The 19711-nt window shown below is 36.9% G+C and overlaps 11 protein-coding genes across 11 annotated transcripts; 4 read left to right on the forward strand and 7 right to left on the reverse strand.

Annotated features, from left to right (window-relative positions):
- Positions 1 to 154: 154 nt before the first annotated feature.
- RFC5 (replication factor C subunit 5) lies at positions 155 to 1219 on the forward strand (the record flags this gene model as incomplete). The annotated part of the gene is made up of 1 exon (XM_056223375.1): positions 155 to 1219. One exon carries the CDS (start codon positions 155 to 157, stop codon positions 1217 to 1219), a length of 1065 nt encoding a protein of 354 aa, XP_056080444.1.
- A 160-nt stretch (positions 1220 to 1379) lies between these two features.
- On the reverse strand, positions 1380 to 2156 carry POL30 (proliferating cell nuclear antigen; the record flags this gene model as incomplete). Its single annotated transcript, XM_056223386.1, has 1 exon — positions 1380 to 2156. The coding sequence occupies one exon, from the start codon at positions 2154 to 2156 to the stop codon at positions 1380 to 1382; it is 777 nt and encodes a 258-aa protein (XP_056080445.1).
- Positions 2157 to 2590: 434 nt separating this feature from the next.
- On the reverse strand, positions 2591 to 2890 carry NHP6B (high-mobility group nucleosome-binding protein; the record flags this gene model as incomplete). Its single annotated transcript, XM_056223397.1, has 1 exon — positions 2591 to 2890. One exon carries the CDS (start codon positions 2888 to 2890, stop codon positions 2591 to 2593), a length of 300 nt encoding a protein of 99 aa, XP_056080446.1.
- A 653-nt stretch (positions 2891 to 3543) lies between these two features.
- On the reverse strand, positions 3544 to 3873 carry TIM12 (Tim12p; the record flags this gene model as incomplete). Its single annotated transcript, XM_056223408.1, has 1 exon — positions 3544 to 3873. The coding sequence occupies one exon, from the start codon at positions 3871 to 3873 to the stop codon at positions 3544 to 3546; it is 330 nt and encodes a 109-aa protein (XP_056080447.1).
- A 199-nt stretch (positions 3874 to 4072) lies between these two features.
- Positions 4073 to 5476, reverse strand: SMKI02G2020 (histidine phosphatase family protein; the record flags this gene model as incomplete). The annotated part of the gene is made up of 1 exon (XM_056223419.1): positions 4073 to 5476. The coding sequence occupies one exon, from the start codon at positions 5474 to 5476 to the stop codon at positions 4073 to 4075; it is 1404 nt and encodes a 467-aa protein (XP_056080448.1).
- A 484-nt stretch (positions 5477 to 5960) lies between these two features.
- On the reverse strand, positions 5961 to 7364 carry SMKI02G2030 (histidine phosphatase family protein; the record flags this gene model as incomplete). The annotated part of the gene is made up of 1 exon (XM_056223430.1): positions 5961 to 7364. One exon carries the CDS (start codon positions 7362 to 7364, stop codon positions 5961 to 5963), a length of 1404 nt encoding a protein of 467 aa, XP_056080449.1.
- A 441-nt stretch (positions 7365 to 7805) lies between these two features.
- Positions 7806 to 9209, reverse strand: SMKI02G2040 (histidine phosphatase family protein; the record flags this gene model as incomplete). Its single annotated transcript, XM_056223441.1, has 1 exon — positions 7806 to 9209. One exon carries the CDS (start codon positions 9207 to 9209, stop codon positions 7806 to 7808), a length of 1404 nt encoding a protein of 467 aa, XP_056080450.1.
- Positions 9210 to 10256: 1047 nt separating this feature from the next.
- On the forward strand, positions 10257 to 12518 carry PBY1 (putative tubulin tyrosine ligase; the record flags this gene model as incomplete). Its single annotated transcript, XM_056223452.1, has 1 exon — positions 10257 to 12518. The coding sequence occupies one exon, from the start codon at positions 10257 to 10259 to the stop codon at positions 12516 to 12518; it is 2262 nt and encodes a 753-aa protein (XP_056080451.1).
- A 111-nt stretch (positions 12519 to 12629) lies between these two features.
- On the reverse strand, positions 12630 to 13937 carry RXT2 (Rxt2p; the record flags this gene model as incomplete). Its single annotated transcript, XM_056223463.1, has 1 exon — positions 12630 to 13937. One exon carries the CDS (start codon positions 13935 to 13937, stop codon positions 12630 to 12632), a length of 1308 nt encoding a protein of 435 aa, XP_056080452.1.
- A 331-nt stretch (positions 13938 to 14268) lies between these two features.
- Positions 14269 to 14961, forward strand: SMKI02G2070 (uncharacterized protein; the record flags this gene model as incomplete). Its single annotated transcript, XM_056223475.1, has 1 exon — positions 14269 to 14961. The coding sequence occupies one exon, from the start codon at positions 14269 to 14271 to the stop codon at positions 14959 to 14961; it is 693 nt and encodes a 230-aa protein (XP_056080453.1).
- A 232-nt stretch (positions 14962 to 15193) lies between these two features.
- Positions 15194 to 19558, forward strand: VPS15 (ubiquitin-binding serine/threonine protein kinase VPS15; the record flags this gene model as incomplete). The annotated part of the gene is made up of 1 exon (XM_056223486.1): positions 15194 to 19558. One exon carries the CDS (start codon positions 15194 to 15196, stop codon positions 19556 to 19558), a length of 4365 nt encoding a protein of 1454 aa, XP_056080454.1.
- Positions 19559 to 19711: the final 153 nt, after the last annotated feature.

Consider the following 19711-nt stretch of genomic DNA (forward strand, 5'->3'; position numbering starts at 1 on the left):
GTGTGTATCTCTTGTTGGGGAAACTTTTCCAAAAGCACTACGGTGTGTCGCCTCTTGAGTATTTTAACGCGATTTTTTCGTTCTTCTGAACATAAAATAGACTTTTCATTTGCAATATGGTGCAAGAAGAACAAAAATCAGAGGAACACGAATAATGTCACTGTGGGTTGATAAATACAGACCTAAGTCGTTGAACGCACTTTCGCATAATGAAGAGTTGACGGATTTCCTCAAATCTTTATCTGATCAACCTCGTGATTTGCCTCATCTTTTGCTATATGGACCAAATGGTACGGGCAAGAAAACACGCTGTATGGCGTTATTAGAATCCATATTCGGGCCAGGGGTTTATAGATTGAAAATTGATGTTAGACAATTTGTTACGGCCTCGAACAGAAAACTAGAATTAAATGTAGTTAGTTCACCATACCATTTAGAGATCACACCAAGTGATATGGGTAACAATGATAGAATTGTCATTCAAGAGCTATTGAAGGAAGTGGCTCAAATGGAACAAGTTGACTTCCAGGACTCCAAAGATGGATTGGCCCATAGATATAAATGTGTTATTATTAATGAGGCGAACTCATTAACAAAGGACGCCCAAGCCGCTTTAAGGCGTACTATGGAAAAGTACTCTAAGAACATTAGGTTGATTATGATTTGTGATTCCATGTCGCCTATAATCGCTCCTATAAAATCACGTTGTCTATTGATTCGTTGTCCCGCACCAAGTGATAGCGAGATCTCAAAGATTTTGTCGGATGTGGTAACGAATGAAAGAATACATTTAGAATCAAATGAAATTTTGCAAAGGATTGCCAACCAGTCGAATGGTAATTTGCGAGTCTCGCTGTTGATGCTTGAGTCTATGGCATTAAACAATGAATTAACATTGAAAAGCAGTAACTCTATTATTAAGCCAGATTGGATTATCGTGATTCAGAAACTAACGAGGAAAATTGTGAAAGAGAGATCTGTTAATTCATTGATTGAATGTAGAGCTGTTCTCTACGACTTGTTAGCTCATTGCATACCGGCAAATATTATCTTAAAAGAACTGACGTTCTCATTATTGGATGTGGAAACCCTAAATATCGAGAATAAAACATCCATCATTGAATATTCAAGCATTTTTGACGAAAGACTATCACTTGGGAACAAGGCGATATTCCACTTGGAAGGGTTTATAGCAAAAGTAATGTGCTCGTTAGATTGACGTGTGGTATATGTAATTAATACAGTGGAGGCTACATAATAGGCTGATATATAACGCATTCTCTCTTCATTTATTATATATTAATTCTCATTCGAAAATTGATATTACTGTTTTTTGGTTTATTATTTTTTAGTATACAACTATATTGATATTTTATCATTCATTCCTCATCATTAAATTTAGGAGCCAAGAAAAATTGCAGGAACCCACTCTTCAAGTCGAATTGGAATAATGCAGGAGCTTCGCTGGATAATCTGATACCGACCCTGTCAGAAAGCGAAGAACCTTTAATGATATCCAATAGGTATTTAGCACCGAACGTCAAATCAACAGGTTGATCCATTTCAAGTTTAATGCTTGTTTCAGGATGTTCCATATCTACAAATGGTTTTATTATGACCGAACCTGAACCGATATCACCATCTGCGACGAATTTGATTGTTTCCTTAGTGATCATGATATTAATAGAATCACTCAGTTGGGACAAATCACGAACAATCTTAGAGAATTCAGACGATGGTAAGGATAAAGTGGAGTCGTATTGTAATTCTTCAATCTTCAAGAAATCAGCATCGATATCCATCAATTTCAGAGAATATTCGGCTATACGATCTTTTTTGGTATCTTCGAATAATAAGATGATGGAATCTGGCGTGTTATCAGCAATTAATGTCAATGTATCGGTATTGTTACCACAACGTAGTATCTTACTTAACGACGTTAAATCCATACCTAGCGTAACAGGATGGTCACATCTATATTCTTGGAAGGCTTCGACACCTATTTCCAGAGAGACCAACAAAACTCTTGAGTCGTCCACAGCCTGTGCTATAATACCGTCTTCCTTACATTGGAAATTGACCAATTGAACACAGTCTTTAAAACCATCAATGATTCTTTTGAAAAGGGATGCTTCTTCAAATTTGGCTTCTAACATTATTTCTCTTCCACCTATGTGCTTATATGCTTGCAAATTACCGTTGTCAATGAGAACGGATAAAGGGAAAGCGAGAGTAATAAGAAGAAAGAAAGAAAGGCTAAAGTAAAAATGTTTCTTATATAAAATTTTACGTTAGTGCAGGAAAGAAAGTACGAAAACCATGAGTCGAAAATAAAAAAATAATTGTTACGCGTTTCGCGTTCTGATGCCTTCGATTGAGTAGAAAAATGTGAACCACTTAAGACATGAAGTATCAGCATATATTGTGCAAAAAGAAAGAGAATACATAAGAAAAAAGAAGGATATATAAGTAAAATAATAATAATAATAATAATAATAATAATAATAATAACAACACATAATCCAGCCTACAAAACTTCTTTCCAAAATTTCGAGAGGACGTTGGAGATAAAAAATAATGGACCGTAAAATCAGGCACGTGTAGCGTTATACAACTCCTTTTCGGACTCATATCTCTTTTTGTCAGCTTGTGCTTTGGATTCATAAGGTTGCTTCTCTTCGGCTGTTAAAGCCTTCCATCTCTCACCCAATATTCTGCCCACTTGGCCGAAAGTCACGTCGGGGTTCTCAGAACGGACAATATCTCTGTTCTCGTTAGCAAAGAACATATACGCCGACAGTCCCCTCTTGGGGGCGTTAGGATCCTTCTTTCTTCTGGTAGTCCTTTTCTTTGGTTCCTTTGGTTGCTTTGGTTCCTTGGTTGTGGCCATAGCGCTAGTTATGTATGTTAAAGGTCTAAAACTATTTAGTTAGTACTCTTGCCGTGTGTTACGATAAACAAAGGAGGAGGGCCTGCGGGATAGGAAGCATGATTGAGAATACCATAGTGGAAAGCTCCCATGCTAACCTGAAATTAAGCATACCAATATGGGCGGCTATGCTACTACCACTAAGTCATATCCGGATTTCCTTACCTTTTGTGCCATAATTTTTGTTACAGCTGACTTATGAAAGTAACCATGTTCATTTACCCCTTTCTAACCTCCTATAAAGAGGAGAGTAGCCCTTAGCTGCATCCTGTTCTAGCTGAGCCAAACTATATGTTCTTGCCAAGCCTATTGTGGTCCGGTGGGACCACCCAGCGCCTTACATACTTTGCGAAAAAGTCGTTTTTCAGCTTGGTGTTAGGAGCTGTCTCCCATACTGCAAACTCCCACTATTGCCTCAACCTCACTTGCTGTGCTTTATAGTCGCCGCGCCACCTAAAAAAACAAAAAAAACACCAAAAACGGGTGAGGGGAATACACGTGATATCAATGCGGGTAACACATTAGGATGTCTAATTGTATACACAGGTTATATTGCTATACATGTCGACTACTTTACATGCAAAAATCACACACAATGCTCGTTCTATTTACAGCTAATTCTTGGACTCTTCGGCCACCTCCTTTGGCAAAAATCGTGAATAATGTCGTAGTTGATTCTCTGGTCCAAACCCTCGTGTCTGTACAAATGCACCGATAAGACGGTTGCTGTAGTGCATCTTCGCCACACATCTGTCTATGCAACACTGTTCCCCCTTCGTGAGGTCAGGCTCACCGAACCCCTCATGTGGAATACACTTCTCAAGACATGTTCTAAGAATAGTGTTAAAAGTAGAGCACATCGCGTCGAATTGCACGCCTGCCACATCTAGCTTCTCCTGGGACACTTCCTGGTTGCCCTTTAGAGCGTTTAAAAATAAGGACATCTTTGCTTTACTATTTTGAAGGTTTATCGCTGGAGCAACTACGAATGAATACTACAATGTGCACTTGATGCATATATTCCCTTCGGTTGAACTTTTTTTGTCTAACGCTGAATAATGTTCAAACTCGTTACCCTATGTGAAGTGAATGTTGCAATTGTTAATGTGGGTATTTAAATTATAATTTCTATGTAGTTACAAACTATTGCTTTAGTAGAGTATCATTGTAATGGGTGGTGTTCCAATCCCAGTAGAATGTTAATTCAGTGACGTTACTGACACTGCTGACGTTACAGACCTTTAGGAAATCAGTGCCAGCCACTCTCTTTTCAGCGTAGTCGTAGAAGTCATTTATTTCACAAGAGAAACCTGGACCAGTGGAACAGGATTCGAGTGGCACGACAGCGTCGTTGATGACGTATCTGACATAGGTGTCATTGGAACATTGGAACTTTTCAGTGTAGAAACGGGCACCTTGAGGAACATACCAAGACTTGCGGTAGGTGTTGTTCATGAATGAAACGTGGTCTGCAGTCAAAGTATTTTTGTCATCGATGATTCCTACGGTGGTCAAGTAGTTTAAAATATCACAATCGTGGAGGAAATTCATCCAGACCTTTAAATCATGCATTTCGCTTTGTTTCATCAACTTTAAAGTAGCATTGAACAAGTTGGCACCGACAGATTTGATCATATCATAACCTGGACCATCCTGGTAGAAGGAGACCAAGTCTTGGCCATAGGAATAACGGACCAATTCATCTTTGGTAAAGATATCACAGACATCACTGTAGCCCCTGGCATTTAATTCGTATGCACACCATGCAAACAAGTTGTCGGAATCAGTTGAGGTCAAATTCAAACCCTTGTTTTCCTTGTTTAATCTCTTGGCAATATCATCCAAGTATGTAGTATCGTACTGACTCAAAATATCATCGAAAGCATCTCCATCCCAAGCCGGACAAGAATTAGCGGCACTCAAAGTGTTGGCACCAGCAGACATAGCTTCACTAACAGTCTGCAAGGAAATATTGAATTGGTCACCTAAACCGTCAATGAAATATTGAGCGGTATCATGAACTCTTTCAGAACTGGCGGCAAACACTGGGAAGCTAGTTTTGTTTTCCAACATGTAACCGTATTGTGCCAAAAATTCACGAGCATGTCTCTTGGAATCCATTTCACCAGTGTATGGATTCAAAACGTCATCAGAATTGGCAAGTGTGGTTTCCATTTCCAAGTCATCATGATGACGAATAAAAAACTCATAATCGTCGTTCAAAAATGACAATGAGCCATTGTATGTACCAGTATAATTGGATAACTTGTACCAGGTTTTCAAGAGCGTTGCACCTTTGCTGAAAGTAGGATATCTTTCACCATGTCTAGCAAACATATGTAGTTGTTTCATCTCACAACCTTCAGGCAAATCACGAGAAATACCGTAGTCTCCAGGGAAAGAGAAATATGGCCCAGAACCGCCCAAGAAGGGAATGATATCTTCTTGTGTACCAATCTTGGCAATGTCGGCCATCTTACCTAGAGGGATTGTGCCTGCATTAACCAAAGAAGCGGCTAAAACTGAATAAACAACAGACTTGAACATAGTTGTTCCAAATGACACTTAATATGCTGATGTTCTTCCTCTAAAAAAGAGATAATCGAGCCAAACCTCATCCTATAAGCATTGACAATTTATATACGATTTATCCATTCATTTCAGGCTGTTTACATTACCTAAATTGGAATAATGACCTATTTTCTCTTAACTCTTATTTTTTTCCATTTTGCGACACTAGTTCTTCGAGTTTCCTAATACGGCATATGCGCTTATTGTTTTCTCCTGCATATTACATCAGTAAAGTTTTCCTTTATAATAGAAACTGATGCTACGTGACACACAATACAGTTGTGCCTAATTAGGAAACCAACGTACATATATACTACGTCGTTTTTTGTACGATGTTCGAAACAAGAATTACACTTTTTTAGTAGTTTCCGAAGAATGTGCAACAGTTTTCAACTTATGGTAATATGGAGATAAAAAATTAATATGGGTATTTAGATTATAATTTCTATGTAGTTACAAACTATTGCTTTAGTAGAGTACCATTGTAATGGGTGGTGTTCCAGTCCCAGTAGAATGTTAATTCAGTGACGTTACTGACACTGCTGACGTTACAGACCTTTAGGAAATCAGTACCGGCCACTCTCTTTTCAGCGTAGTCGTAGAAGTCCTTTATTTCACAAGAGAAACCTGGACCAGTGGAGCAGGATTCGAGTGGCACGACAGCGTCGTTGATGACGTATCTGACATAGGTGTCATTGGAACATTGGAACTTTTCAGTGTAAACACGGGCACCTTGAGGAATGTACCAGGACTTATGGAAAGTGTTGCCCATGAATGGAACGTACTCAGCGGTCAAATTGTTCTTGTCGTCAACAATACCTATCGTAGTTAAATAGTTCAAAATATCGGTGTCATGGGTAAAACTCAACCAAACCTTGTTGTCTTGGACTTCGCTTTGTTTCATCAACTTCAAAGAAGCATTGAACAAGTTGGCACCAACAGATTTGATCATATCATAACCTGGACCATCCTGGTAGAAGGAGACCAAGTCTTGGCCATAGGAATAACGGACCAATTCATCTTTGGTAAAGATATCACAGACATCACTGTAACCTCTGGCATTTAATTCGTATGCACACCATGCAAACAAAGTGTTAGCATCAGTTGAGGTCAAGTTCAAACCCTTGTTTTCCTTGTTTAATCTCTTGGCAATGTCGTCCAAATATGTGGTATCATACTTTTCCAAAATGTCATCGTTGGCGTCTTCATCCCAAGCAGGGCATGCATAACCAGCACTCAAAGTGTTGGCACCAGCAGATTCATCTTCACTAACAGTTTGTAAGGAGATGTTGAATTGGTCACCTAAACCGTCAATGAAATATTGAGCGGTATCATGAACTCTCTCAGAACTGGAGGCAAACACTGGGAAGCTAGTTTTGTTTTCCAACATGTAACCGTATTGTGCCAAAAATTCACGAGCATGTCTCTTGGCATTCATCTCACCAGTGTATGGGTTCAAAACATCGACTGAGTTGTCAAGAGTAGTTTCCATTTCCAAATCGTTAGCGTCACGAATGAAAAATTCGTAGTCATCATTCAAAAATGAGAGCGTGCCGTTGAATTGGCGGGTATAGTTACTTAGCTTATACCATGTTTTAGAGATAGACTTAGCCTTACTAGTAGTGGGGTATCTTTCACCATGTCTACCAATCATCTGCAATTGTTTCATCTCACAACCTTCAGGCAAATCACGAGAAATACCGTAATCTCCAGGGAAAGAGAAATATGGACCGGCACCACCCAAGAATGGGAAGATATCTTCTTGTGTACCAATCTTGGCAATGTCGGCCATCTTACCTAGAGGGATTGTGCCTGCATTAACCAAAGAAGCGGCTAAAACTGAATAAACAACAGACTTGAACATTGTTATTTTGAATGGTCTTTGTTTTTTTTGTTTATTTGATATTACTCAATCTCTTCTAGCGTATGAGATATGATTTGGTTCCATTGATCAAACACAAGTGCTTATATTTGTTCCGTCTGATGATTTGAATCTGTTTACTTTTTCCTAAATTGGCAATCCCAATTAAAAATTTTTTCATTCTTCTTTTTTTTCATTTTGCGATGCCAGTTCTTTGGGTTTCCCTTATACGGCATATGCACTTAAAGTTTTCTTCTAAAAATCAAGAACGTGCCTACGCGGCGACTATTATTCTGATATAATATATGGATCCTACCTGAAGACTAGGACGGAATAATCCGACTAACTGTTTAAGATCAATGTGTAGATTTCAAACCTTCGGCAGCATTAGTAAAAAAAATAGGTATTCGTACTTATTTCCCAACACTATTCTAGCTACACAAACTATTGTCTCAGTAAACTGGCATTATAATGGGTGGTGTTCCAGTCCCAGTAGAATGTTAATTCAGTAGAGTTGCTGACGCTACTGACGTTGCAAACCTTTAAAAAATCAGTACGGGTCACTCTCTTTTCCGCATAGTCGTAGAAATCATTTATTTCACAAGAGAAACCTGGACCAGTGGAGCAGGTTTCAATTGGAACGACAGCGTCGTTGATGACGTATCTGACATAGGTATCATTCGAACATTGGAACTTTTCAGTGTAAACACGGGCACCTTGAGGAACATACCAGGATCTGTGGAAAGTGTTGCCCATGAATGGAACGTACTCAGCGGTCAAATTGTTCTTGTCATCAATAATTCCCACTGCAGTTAAATAGTTCAAAATATCGGTATCATGGGTGAAACTCAACCAAACCTTTTGGTCTTCTATTTCACTTTGTTTCATCAACTTCAAAGAAGCGTTGAACAAGTTGGCACCGACAGATTTAATAATGTCATAGCCTGCACTTTCTTGATAATAGGTTTCCAAATCTTGGCCATAGGAGTAACGGACCAATTCGTCTTTGGTAAAGATATCACAGACATCACTGTAACCTCTGGCATTTAATTCGTATGCACACCATGCAAACAAAGTGTTAGCATCAGTTGAGGTCAAGTTCAAACCCTTGTTTTCCTTGTTTAATCTCTTGGCAATGTCGTCCAAATATGTGGTATCATACTTTTCCAAAATGTCACCGTTAACATCGTAGTCCCAAGCAGGACATGAGTTACAAGCACTCAAAGTGTTGGCACCAGCGGACATAGCTTCACTAACGGTCTGCAAGGAGATGTTGAATTGGTCACCTAAACCGTCAATGAAATATTGAGCAGTGTCATGGCATCTCTTAGAATTGGACGTAAAAACAGCGAACATGGTTTGATTCTCAACCATGTAACCGTACTGGGCCAAAAATTCACGAGCATGTTTCTTGGCATTCATCTCACCAGTGTATGGGTTCAAAACATCGACTGAGTTGTCAAGAGTAGTTTCCATTTCCAAATCGTTAGCGTCACGAATGAAAAATTCGTAGTCATCATTCAAAAATGAGAGCGTGCCGTTGAATTGGCGGGTATAGTTACTTAGCTTATACCATGTTTTAGAGATAGACTTAGCCTTACTAGTAGTGGGGTATCTTTCACCATGTCTACCAATCATCTGCAATTGTTTCATCTCACAACCTTCAGGCAAATCACGAGAAATACCGTAATCTCCAGGGAAAGAGAAATATGGACCGGCACCACCCAAGAATGGGAAGATATCTTCTTGTGTACCAATCTTGGCAATGTCGGCCATCTTACCTAGAGGGATTGTGCTTGCATTAACCAAGGACGCGATTAAAATCGAATAAAGAATCGAATTGAACATTGATAATCTCGAGTTTGTCACTGTGATATCTGTTGGTCTTCATCCAGAGAGAATCAAAGGCATATTGAGCTTGATATAGCAAAACTTGAACCCTTATATATGTCTCACTTGACAACTTGGGAATGTTTATTTCTATCCCAAACGAGTATATCTTGACCAGTAGGGAAACCAGTTTGATATGCTGACATGTGGAATCTCTTCCAAAGACGACCAGAATCATATATTCGGTCTCTTAAGAACCCACGTGTGAATGCGAAAGTGTTGTTGCTTTGTTTAAACAATGACTATTGGATTAACCCCCTTAGCCTCTTCCTTTTTTTTCCTTGGGATAACAACTATAACTTTACATGCGAAAACGTGCTAAATCAATATAAATTTCTTCATGCACACAGAAGAAAACCACTAATAAACCTTGTAGTTTTGTTTGAATAAAAATGACGTCCGCTTATTCGATAAATGTTAAAGCAGCGCAGATAGGACAACTTGGAAGCACATATTAGTTGAAAGCATCTCCTTTAATCCCTCTAATACCGGCTTCCTGTAAGAATAACTTTCGACGGTTATTATTGTTACGCAACTGACACCAAGTTAACAAAATTCTTGTAACATGATATTTCGGTTGGTAAATGAGTATGTGTAAAAGAGTGATTGAAGCAGCTATTAGAGAGAGCGGCCACGCAATAAGTTGGATCACGTTCTTCGTAATTATTACTTAGCTTGTGATTTTCAACTCATACCTACGAGTAGTAACTTATTATCTGGATATGTAAAGATAAGTTTGCGGACATAAAAACAGAAACACTATCTTACTTTAATTTTTCCAGCTGAAATAGGAAATAATATCATGCTTTCTTCCGTTACCATACAAGGAGGGTTTGATTTTCCCTTTTTTTCCTTCGCTTCTTTAGCTTGGTAAAAGTAAAAAATATAGGTGATGGGATAACCAGAAAAACTAGATCAAGTTCATCGAAAGAATTGAGTTAAACGTTGTTACTCTCACTTCATTTTTAACGTTATTATATAAGTATAAAAATTAGTCCTGCCAAGATGCGAGTTTTAATAACTAACGATGATGGCCCCTTGAGCGATCAATTCTCGCCATACATCAGGCCTTTTATTCAGTATATAAAGAGAAATTATCCTGAATGGGAAATCACAGTTTGTGTGCCCCACGTTCAGAAATCATGGGTGGGTAAAGCTCACCTTGCTGGTAAAAATTTGACTGCTCAATTTGTATATTCGAAAGTTGACTCTGAGGATAATACTTTTTGGGGTCCATTTATCCAGCCGCAAATTAAGTCAGAAAACTCCAAATTACCTTACGTTCTTAATGCAGAAATTCCAAAAGATGCAATTGAGTGGGTTTTGATTGATGGAACTCCAGCATCGTGTGCAAACATCGGTCTACATCTATTGTCTAATAAACGTTTCGATATAGTACTATCAGGTCCAAATGTTGGTAGAAATACATCCGCTGCTTATATTACATCATCGGGTACTGTGGGAGGTGCAATGGAATCCGTTATTACTGGAAATACAAAGGCCATTGCTGTATCCTGGGCCTACTTTAATGGATTAAAAAGCGTCTCTCCGCTGCTAATGGAAAAGGCTTCCAAGAGATCTTTAGACGTTATCAATTATCTTGTAAACAACTGGGACCCAAAGACAGATTTATATAGTATTAATGTTCCTTTAGTGGAGAGTTTAAATGACAATACGAAGGTCTACTACGCACCAATTTGGGAAAATAGATGGATTCCAATATTCAACGGGCCCCACATTAACTTAGAGAACAATTTTGCTGAGATTGAAGATGGTAACGAATCATCATCGATTTCTTTTAACTGGGCTCCAAGATTTGGTGCTCATAAGGATTCTATTCATTATATGGACGAATACAAGGACAGGACTGTTTTAACGGATGCCGAAGTTATCGAAGCCAAGATGATCAGTGTCACGCCAATGAAAGCCACATTTAAGGGTGTCTATCATTTACTTGGAGAATTGAAATTGGCTCAGCAAGAAAGTAATTCACCAAAGACAAAGAACCTTGTAGTGGTAAGTATAGACCCATTGGAGTATATATACAAACCTCTAACTCGTGCACTAAAAAAGTATTTGCCACACGTGGAAATCGTATCAGATTTACCGGAATTTGACAACGAAAAACATGAAAACAAAATGAAGATTTTTCATTATGGTGACTATGAACAATTAGATATGGACAAACTCATGGAACTGCCAAATAATTATTTCACCAATTCTTATATATACAGAAAGGCATTAATTAGAAAGCATTTTCTTTCGCATACCATACAGACTTATACTGCGAAGCATCCAGAGTCCATTTTGAAGAAATCATATTTAGAATCATTTACTATTGATTTAGACTATGCTGAATTTTTAGATGATGCATTAGATGAAAACTGGGAATTACGCCAAGAACTGGAAAATGAAAGTAAAGACAAATGGTGGATCGTGAAACCAAGTATGAGTGATAAGGGTCAAGGTATTAGAGTATTCAAAACAATTGGGGACTTGCAGGCAATTTTTGATTCATTTGATGATGAAGACAGCGAAGCTGAAGAGAGTGAAATTGACGACGATTCTGCTGATAAAAATGGAGAATTTATGGATAATAACAAAGTTAACATTTCCCAATTACGCCACTTTATTATACAAGAATATTTAACTAATCCGTTATTACTCCCATCCATGGATAACAGAAAGTTCCACATAAGATGTTACGTTGTCTGTAAAGGAGATTTGCAAGTTTTTGTTTATGATAGAATGCTAGCGCTATTCGCTGCTAAGCCATTTGTGCCACTAGATCCATATGCGTATTCTGTAACAGATTTAAAACATTTGGAGTGTCATTTGACCAATACATGTCTACAAAGCAAAAATAAGGATAAAAACTCCTCTGTTTTGGAGTTTGATTCGATAGAAGAAATTCCAGATGAAAGAAAGTCAGATATAAAGGAACAGATCCATTGCATAACGAATGACGTTTTCTTAGCGGCTGTCAACGTAAATAGATTAAACTTTCAGCCATTACCGAACGCATTTGAAACTTATGGTGTAGACTTTTTGATTGATTCAGATTATGAAGTCAAGCTACTGGAGATTAATGCTTTCCCAGATTTTAAACAAACTGGAAAAGATTTAAAGAACCTCATCGATGAATTGTTTGATGATACCGTCAAATACTGTGTTACTCCTATATTTAATGAAAATAAGGACAAGGTCAATGGTGAAACAGATCCGAACTTTGTAAAGGTCATTGATTATACTTCGAACGGTTGGTGAAGCAAAAAAGAAAAGATGAACCCATCCTAAAATATTATTACTAATAGTAAATCGTGCTAAATAATATATATGTCATTATCTTATTCCCCAAATATTAATTTTTTTATCAATTCAGGCTCTGTTAGCTTCTTCATCGGGTTCATTATCATCAGCAACACCGTCTTCCATGGTATTTTCTATCTCTTCTTCAAAATTTGTTGTCTTGTTTGTTGTAGCGCTGATCAGACCTCTTTTTACAACACGTAGAGCAACCGGAATAGTAATATCATCATCAGATATGCCCAAGAATTCCCGACTCCAACTTAATATTCTACTTCTAATTCTATTAGCTTTTATTACCGATTTTCTGATTTTTTTTAAGTTTCTTATAAACTCTTTATTTCTTTGTAGCGCAATCTGCGACAACTGTCGAGCAGATTCAATTTCCTCATTCAATTGTTGTTTTTCAGTCGCTGTCAATGTTGAAACACAAGAAGAACCGGATGTGGATGGCAGTAATGATAGCAGCGCATTGGATTGTTCCAATCTTGGAAGCGCAAAGAAGGGATCTTCCTCTCCAATTTCTTCCGTTTTCTTATTGGTGCAATTACCTTCCGTTTTCATGGAACCATTCAAATTATTTTCGTTGATATCATATTTGTAACCACTGTCGACTTCGTCATTTACTCCTCTATCCTCTGGCAAAGTTAGATTGTGATTATAAGGCGGTAGGTTCAAGTTAGATTCAAAAATTGGTTCAGGATGATCTCCTAAAAATACTTCCAAAAACTGGGAATATCTAACAACTGACATTTGTTCCCTTTCAATCATTAAAATTATTTGCAATGCCAAATTCTTTAAGATTGGGCTTGAAAAAGTCCTCGAGATTGGCTTATGATTAATTACATCTCCTAGTGAAAGAATTGGTGTCAGAATCTCTTTTACATTCACTATTTTTGATAAATTTCCATCTTCTTCTTCGTTAAAGTAATCATCTGTAATATAATCATCTTCCTCGTCACTTCCGTCGATGTGCTTATCATTACCAATCAACACAGGCTCAACGTTGATATCGGGTGTGAATTTTATTCTCTTGTACCTTCTGTTACTTTTACTGTCAGCCACAGTGTTTGTTTGCAACAGGCGATGCTCCGAACCGTTGTAGAAGATAGTTTGCTCAATAATCGGTTTAGAACTATTCAAGTCTCTTCTTGTCACAGCCTCACTCTTCTGAAGAAGTTTGTTACCTCTATTAGAAGATATACCAGTGGCGTCGGGGTACACCAGTTTTCCATCAATGGATCTCTTCAGTACCTGATAGTTACCGCTTTTCTCCTTTATTATCCTTCTTGTGAATGTGCTAATTATATTCGATTCATTGGCTAACACACTCTTATTTTCCAATTCCACCTCGTTAATCATAGTGTCTCTAACGATCATCCCGATGAACAAGAAGTAATTACTGAGATATTTCCACCCTTATGCTTATTACTTGTAAGAGATGCTGTCATCAAGCAAGATTTCTTCCTTATTGTATCTGAGAACGAATGTTTTACCAGAACAGTACTTATTACCCGGCGTTGAATTCTTCCCACATAGGAGACAATAATCATGTTCAAACATAACGGTTATAAGAGTGAACACTGTCATACGTTTTCAGATAGTATTGAAGTAAGGTTTATCAGGATTGTCATCCATTCTGCTTTTACAAGAGTTCTCGAGAAAACACTACTTTTCAATAACTGCACACCAAATAAAGTGAAAGGAAAAAATGGATTATTGCACTATTTTCAAGTGGCTCTTTGCTGCATACCTGCTTTCTTCATATAAGTCACTCCCTGGGGCATATTTTTTCAGGTTTTATTATTATGTTACTGAAACCTTATTCTTGCCCATGTTAACAGGATTAGAAACAGAAAATATTAAGAAGCTCGAGGAAAACGAATACGGGTGCTTTTCATACACCAAGCTGGATACATATGCTTCTCCGTTCGAATGTGATTTTTACTTCCATAAGAACAATAGCACCTACTTCGCGGAATTAGATATTTCAAGAGGTGCCTTGATGTCCAAAATTTTCCAAAAACTTATGCTAAATTCTAAGCATTATCCATACCTTCCAGTTGCTAACGTTTTCACTAACTTCTTGAAGGAGATTAAACCTTTTCAAAAATACTCGGTTTCATCAAGAATTATTTGCTGGGATGAAAAATGGATTTATGTTATGAGTAGGTTTACAATCAAAAATGGCACCGTCTTATGCTCATTATCGTTGACCAAATACGTTCTGAAGAACGGTAGAAAGACTATCAAACCAAAGGATGCGTTTGAATACTGTGGTATATACAATGAGAAGGTTGCCAAAATTTCTCAGGACAATCTAAAAATTTTAACGGAACAATGTGGTTTTCACGAAACAGCCCCATTAGAGAACTTGAGTCAGGACTACTGCTCCGAAATCTAGTTTGTCAACACATATAAATAGATTTATAGAACATATGGAACTTTTTGTCCTCCAGGGTTTTCGCTGTGTAAATTGCGTATTACTCTGTTTTTGTTAGAGAACAATATGAAGTTTCCCTTATTTTTCAACATAAGAGAAAAAAGATAAATCTTGAAAAGTATTAGTATACAGAGTAAAGAATACGAGAACAAATAGCCACTTAAGATATATAGAAAGAGAAAAATACAGTATAATGGGAGCACAACTATCATTGCTGGTTCAAACATCACCTTCCATAGCCATTTTTTCATATATCGATGTTTTAGAAGAAGTACATTATGTTTCTCAGTTAAACTCATCAAGATTCTTGAAAACATGTAAAGCATTAGATCCTAACGGTGAAATTGTGATTAAAGTTTTTATCAAGCCAACAGACGAGTATAGTCTAAGGCCATTTCTCCAGCAAATAAAGGCACAATCGTTTAAGTTGGGGCAACTACCGCATGTTTTAAACTACAGTAAGTTGGTCGAGACAAATAGAGCCGGCTACATGATACGGCAGCATTTAAAAAATAATTTGTACGATAGATTGAGTTTAAGACCTTATTTGCAAGATATTGAACTTAAGTTTATTGCTTTCCAGTTACTAAATTCCTTAAGGGACATCCATAGCTTGAACATTGTCCACGGTGATATAAAGACGGAAAACATCCTAGTAACAAGTTGGAACTGGTGCATATTGACAGATTTTGCTGCATTCATCAAGCCCGTATATTTGCCTGAAGACAATCCAGGTGAGTTCTTATTCTATTTCGACACTTCAAAGAGACGAACCTGTTACCTGGCTCCAGAGAGGTTTAACTCTAAACTTTATCAAGATGGAAACTCTAATAATGGTAGGCTAACTAAAGAAATGGACATATTTAGTCTTGGTTGTGTTATTGCAGAAATATTTGCAGAAGGTAGGCCTATTTTTAACTTATCACAGTTATTCAAATATAAAAGTGAGTCATATGATGTTAATAGGGAATTTCTCTCGGAAGAAATGAATTCTGCTGATTTGAGAAACATGGTTCTTGATATGATTCAACTGGATCCCTTGAAGAGGCTTTCATGTGATGAACTGTTGAATAAATATCGCGGCATTTTTTTCCCCGATTATTTCTATACTTTTACTTATGACTATTTTAGAGATTTGGTTACTATGACGACAAGTACCCCAATCCCAGATAGTACTTCTACCAATCGTACCCTAGAAGATAATTCAAAACTTCTCGATGAGACCATGGAAAAGATATACAAAGATTTTCCTCAAATTTGTCATTGTCTAGACTTTCCCCTTACTAAACAAGGAGTCAGAACGGACTCAAGCTCCTCAAAATTAACATTTAATGAAGATAATTCAGAAGATAGTCTGTTCTCTAATACTAATTTGTATTTCCCTGATAACTATTTCTTAACTTTGCAGAAATTTGCCCAGATATCCGAAAAAATAAAATCAGTTAAAGAGGAGTGTGCTCTACTTTTTATCTCTTATTTATCTCACAGTTTAAGAAATATTGTTTCAACGGCCACAAAATTTAAAAATCTAGAACTGTTAGCAGTATTTGCACAATTTGTATCTGATGAAAACAAAATTGATCGAGTTGTGCCCTACCTTGTATGCTGCTTTGAAGATAATGACCAGGATGTACAGGCCCTATCTTTGCTAACATTTATTCAAGTTCTGACTTCCGTAAAAACACTGAATCAACTGAACGAGAATATATTTGTAGATTACTTGCTTCCAAGAATGAAAAGATTACTTGTTTCCAATAGACAGAATAGCAATTATCTAAAGATAGTGTTTGCTAATTGTTTAAGCGACATAGCGGTTATTATTAACAGATTTCAAGAATTTTTTTTTGCTCAGCACTTCAATGATAAATCAACTGATAATAATATGGAAATCATCGAAAACACTACGAAGTATTCAACAAAACTGATTCAAAGTGTTGAAGACTTAACTGTGCTTTTTTTAACAGATAGTGACGTGCATGTAAAAATGGCACTTTTGCAGAACATTCTTCCTCTTTGTAAGTTTTTTGGTAGGGAGAGAACAAATGATGTTGTATTAAGCCATTTAATAACCTACCTTAACGATAAAAATCCAGCTTTGCGTGTTTCCTTAATTCAAACAATTTCGGGAATATCAATTCTTTTAGGTACCGTTACATTAGAACAATATATTTTACCATTGTTGATCCAAACTATCACAGATTCAGAAGAACTAGTAGTTATAAGTGTTTTACAGAGTTTAAAATCTCTATTCAAGACTGGATTAATTAGAAAAAAATACTACATTGATATATCAAAAACTATATCTCCTTTATTGCTACATCCTAATAACTGGATAAGACAATTTACTTTAATGATAATGATAGAAATTATTAACAAGCTATCAAAAGCTGAAGTCTACTGCATCCTATACCCGATAATAAGACCTTTTTTTGAGTTTGACGTTGAATTTAACTTCAAATCAATGATAACCTGTTGTAAACAACCAGTATCAAGATCTGTTTACAATTTATTGTGTAGCTGGTCTGTTAGAGCGTCCAAATCTTTGTTCTGGAGAAAAATTTCCACAAATCATGTAGATTCTTTCGGAAATAATAGAATAGAGTTCATAACAAAGGATTATTCAAGCAAAAATTATGGACTTAGTAAAAGAGGTACGAAATTAGGCTCTTCTTCAAAAGGAGTTAAAACATCATCCATGGTTTATTCCCATGATAACAAGGAAATTCCGCTAACTGCTGAAGACAGAAATTGGATTGACAAATTTCGTATCATTGGACTAACCGAAAAAGACATCTGGAAAATTGTGGCCCTTAGAGGTTATGTAATAAGGACAGCGAGAGTTATGGCAGGACACCCTGGTTTTCCATATAACAGTAGTAATCACCGTCCGTTAATACAGAATTCACCACCAAACTTGAATCTTACCACTATCATGCCAAGAAATATTTTCTTTGATGTAGAGTTTGCGGAAGAATCGACAAGTGAAGCACAAGATTCCAACTTGGAGAACCAGCAGATATATAAAACTGATGAGAGTGAACAAAATAGCAACAAGCCAAGTATCAATAGTCTCAAGCAGTTGTCTACTGTGATGGATATAAATGGATCATTAATGTTCAAAAATAAGTCCATTGCCACTACCACTTCGAATTTAAGGAATGTTTTTGTTCAGTTAGAACCAACTTCCTATCACAAGCATTCTCCAAACCATGGCATGAAAGACAATGAAAATTTTAAACCAGAAAGAAAGGTAATTGTTAGTAACAGTTATGAAGGAGACATTGAAACCATAGAAAAATTTTTATCAACTTTTAAAGTTCTACCTCCCTTAAAAGATTATAAAGAGTTTGGTCCTCTTCAAGAAATTTCGCAGCGTCCAGATACAGGTGATTTAAGAGGCAAGTTAATGGCTACTTTGATGGAAAACGAACCCAATTCCATTACATCTGCTACTGTTTCTCCCAGGGAAGCGCCGTATTTAGTAACTGGTTCAGATCAGGGCGTAATAAAGATTTGGAACTTGAAAGAAATCACCATGGGTGAGGTTTATTCTTCTTCTTTAACCTATGAATGTTCTTCGGCAATAACCCATGTGACCATGATTCCTAACTTTGATGCATTTGCGGTTTCTAGTAAAGATGGCCAAATTATCGTGTTAAAGGTTGACTATTACCAACAAGAAAATGAAACCAAGTTTTCAAACTGCGAATGCATCAGAAAACTCAATTTGAAGAATTCGGATAGAAACGAATATGCAATGAAAATGAGAGCATATGTGAATGATGAGAAATCTCTGTTAATAGTTTTAACAAATTTGTCAAGGGTAATTATATTTGACATCAAAACCTTAGAGAGATTACAAATCATTGAGAATTCTCCAAAACATGGTGCCGTTTCTAGCATATGTATCGATGAAGATTGTTGTGCCCTAATTTTGGGTACAACTAGAGGCATCATTGATATATGGGATATTCGTTTCAATGTCATGATAAAAAGCTGGTCTTTTGGGGACCACACACCTATCACACATTTAGAGCAGTGCGGGTTTTATGGGAAGAATTCAATAATTATTGTAGGCGGTAGTTCAAAAACGTTCCTGACAGTATGGAATTTTGTTAAAGGGCACTGTCAGAATGCATTCATAAATTCTGATGAGCAGCCATCTATGGAACATTTCTTGCCAATTGAGAAAAACTTGGACGAAATAAGGTTTTGTGGAGTTAGGTCTTTAAATGCATTGAGCACAATTTCAGTCTCAAATGATAAAATTCTTATTACTGATGAATCAACTAGTTCCATTGTCATGTTTAACCTGAAGGAACTGTCTTCTTCCAAAGCATTGATTAGCCCTTCAAGATTCAGTGACTCTTTTCTTCCAACACAAGTCACGGCTAATTTTACTATACTACTAAGGAAAACGAGACGTTCCAGCACTAATGTACTAGATGATTCATTATATCATCATGATATTATAAATGCTATATGTACATGTCAAGTTGATCAGACACCCTTACTGGTCGTCTGTGATAACTCAGGACTTATTGGAATTTTCCAGTAATTTCTTGTCTCTTTCATCAGTAGTTATTTAAACCAATACTTAACTGAATTCACTCTGAATATTTTCGTTTACTTAGTAAGTAGCTTACAACGCGTTCAAACCCTCAGTTAATGAAAAATGGCAGTTACGTAAATAAAAACAAAAAACTGAAAA

Source organism: Saccharomyces mikatae, assembly GCF_947241705.1.
Source record: "Saccharomyces mikatae IFO 1815 strain IFO1815 genome assembly, chromosome: 2".
In the NCBI taxonomy this organism is placed as follows: domain Eukaryota; kingdom Fungi; phylum Ascomycota; class Saccharomycetes; order Saccharomycetales; family Saccharomycetaceae; genus Saccharomyces; species Saccharomyces mikatae.